The sequence below is a fragment of the Strongylocentrotus purpuratus genome, unplaced genomic scaffold, assembly GCF_000002235.5.
Source record: "Strongylocentrotus purpuratus isolate Spur 01 unplaced genomic scaffold, Spur_5.0 spur5_scaffold_5, whole genome shotgun sequence".
Classification (NCBI taxonomy): domain Eukaryota; kingdom Metazoa; phylum Echinodermata; class Echinoidea; order Camarodonta; family Strongylocentrotidae; genus Strongylocentrotus; species Strongylocentrotus purpuratus.
The window spans coordinates 37,447,019-37,450,045 of NW_022145611.1; the positions used below are offsets into that span (position 1 = coordinate 37,447,019).

Sequence of the window (3,027 nt, forward strand, 5' to 3'; positions counted from 1 at the left end):
ATAGACTAGCGAGGCACCCCTACACATCCCTGCCTCGATCATAATGCCAAACGATGATATTGCATCTCGTTCCGATCATAATGGCATTGTATTAAAATCGAGTTACTGAAAACTTAATAAAATTCAAACGTTCTTCCATAATATCGAAATTAATTTGATATTTTTCAACCTCTCCCTTTGTTTAGTGTTTTAGAGCATAATAATAAAATACAATGTACAAAGCAAGGAGGCCTTCTCGATTTCAACGGGATTGCAACCCGACAAAAACTTGCAGCAGACGATTATCCGTGATAGCCTATAGCTAGGCACACATCTCTTATTGAAGAAACAATTGTACCTATTTCTGCATGTAATCCTTTATTATTTCATTATTTGTAATAGTATATAAATATATTTGGCACTGTACATTTAAATTTCTTTCAAATCCTAGACATCAATCATCTTTAATATATTGACAAATTCATATATTTTTAAATAACCTGTTCAGACTGGGAGAAAGGTTACGCTTCAAATCTTTGGACCCAAATCTTTCCATTTTCGAGAATAAAGATATCAATGTCATATTATGCAGTGTCTAAGGCTTAAACACATTCTTCAGGCATGCAAGTCATCAGCAAGGATACATAAACAACGTGCTAAAAGTGGTAAGATATTGTTTTTAGTGACGACATCCATCTATGCAGTATTTCTCCAAAGACTATCAGATATTGTCCTATGTATAGTCCCATACCTTGTTTTGTGTGTACGTCAATGCGATACCATCAGCAGCAGTGTTTATTCCTTTGTGGGAAAGGGAGGGGGGGGGGGGGGTTAAAATGATTCCCTTTCTGTTTCTTTCAGTTGCTGCCCAAGATACATGTGTTTTATTTCTTAGTGTGACAACCTAGTGGCTATTACTTAGCATTGATTTTAAACAATTGGTGTTGTTTATTAGACTATTAATGGTTTTAATTAAGGATTTAACAACAAAAATATTTTGTCTTTTGTCATTGATAATCTCCTCCATGTGCTACTTGTACTTGGATTCAATGAAGTCAGAGGTAGTCTCAGCGGAACATATCCCTCAATGAAATAGACTTGTTTTTTGGTCTATCCTCCAAGTAGCCACTAAAAATTTGTTATCCCCAATAACAATATATAAATCTATAAACCTAGACTATTTCGGGATTGATTAAAATGTGAAAAATTAAATAATATATTTTTTCAAAAATAACATAAGCATAGATCTATTTCGTTTTTTTTTTAAATTGAAGGTCAAGCAAGCGATATGGGGATGAAGTCTTATTGGGATGCATTCTACCGTTCCCGAAGGCCAAGAGACCCTGGAGATTCCAACTGTTTTGAATGGTTCTTTCCTTACTCTGAAACAAAGGATGTCTTTCAATCTGCATTTGCAACTGTTGCTGAAAGTTTACCAGGCAATGACTTCAATTTGATACGTATAGCTGAGCTTGGGTGTGGTACATCAGAGCTTTCCATGGAACTGGTACAGGATCATCAAAGCTCATGCTGCATTACTTGTGTGGATTTTTCTATGGCTGCCCTGGAAAACAACCAAAACAATGTGAAAAGTAATGACAGGTTTCACAGATCAGTAGCTGATCATCTTGCATATGTTGCAGCCGATGTATGTCATCTTCCGTTTCCTGAGAATTCCTTTGATTTGGTGTTTGAGAAAGGAACCATGGATGCTCTGCTGAAGAGTGAGAACACGAGACAGAAATCAGACCAATTCTTATTAGAAGCTATCAGAGTGCTGAGACCTGGTGGTATGTTTCTACAATTCTCTGATGAAGCACCTGAATTGAGACTAGATCTCCTTGAGCGGATGAAAAGTCATGTATGGCAAAGAGAACACAAACATATATCAGTTTCTTTTAAGAATATATCTCACAATGATGCTCTAGAATATTTTGTGTATACAGTTCAGTATGGTAAGATATAACAATATGGCGCAAAGATTCAATGGTAGGTTGACTTACTGATCATAAAATCTGAACCAAAATAATTTACTTGATATTTGTTTCCAGCCATCCTACCAAATCCTTTTTTATCAGAGAAGCTAACTTGACAAATACTTATTGCTGTTTTTTTTCCAACCAATTTAGTTCTGTCATCATTTTTATATGTTGATGTCATCTTAAAACATTTATTTAAATGGAATTGCTTGTTTTTTATTCAATGTATTTTACAGAATTATACAAAGAAGGAATTGAATTGAATGAAGTGAATTGAATAGAACTCTCAACAATGACTCGGACATACGTGCCCCCCCCCCCCCAGGAAATAAACGGTCCCCTCAAACAACTACCTTATGGGTAATTAAATTAATGGGCTAGGTAGTTGTGATTAGTAGTCCAAGGGATGGTTCTTTGTGTAACTGGCAGAAAGATGTAGCATGCATGCATGCATGCCATGCCATGCCATCAACTTTCTGGTTATTGCTTTTAAGGTTTTGATACCGGTTGTACCATTTTAAAACAGGACATAGTTTTTTTTTTTTACTTGGATGACTAATAAAGTGAAAATGGAAGGTACCTACCTAATTTGTATTAGTTCTGTATCAAAGAAGCACATATTATATATTATATATATTACCTGCACTCATACTGCTAAGGACCTTTTTAACACAATAGTGAACATCTGCATTTAGCAGAATGGTAGATGCAATTATGCTCTTCTGGTAGTCACGTGACAAGTTGTCATGGGGAAAATAGATGATGATGATGATGCTGATTATGTTGATGAAGATAATGATGATGATGACGGCAATAGTGATGTTGATGATGATGGTGATGAGAAAACTGATTGAAGAATAATAAATAGCAATGGTGATATACTATTGAGTCATAATGAATATCATCACCAAGTTGTGATAACATACAAAATTATCAAATAGGATATTGATATGCTTTATCAATCATATTGAAGACTTTTGAAAATTTTGCTGGACCACTATTTTACTTAACAAGATATTATTTGACGATTTAGACAATATGAATATTACTTTTAGTACAAAAGTTGTCA

At 34.7% G+C, this 3,027-nt stretch overlaps 1 protein-coding gene across 1 annotated transcript; it reads left to right on the forward strand.

Annotated features, from left to right (window-relative positions):
* The first annotated feature begins 1,260 nt into the window (after positions 1-1,260).
* LOC115929698 (citrate synthase-lysine N-methyltransferase CSKMT, mitochondrial-like) lies at positions 1,261-2,546 on the forward strand. Its single transcript, XM_030999549.1, has one exon. The coding sequence runs from the start codon at positions 1,268-1,270 to the stop codon at positions 1,943-1,945; it is 678 nt and encodes a 225-aa protein (XP_030855409.1). The 5' UTR covers positions 1,261-1,267; the 3' UTR covers positions 1,946-2,546.
* Positions 2,547-3,027: the final 481 nt, after the last annotated feature.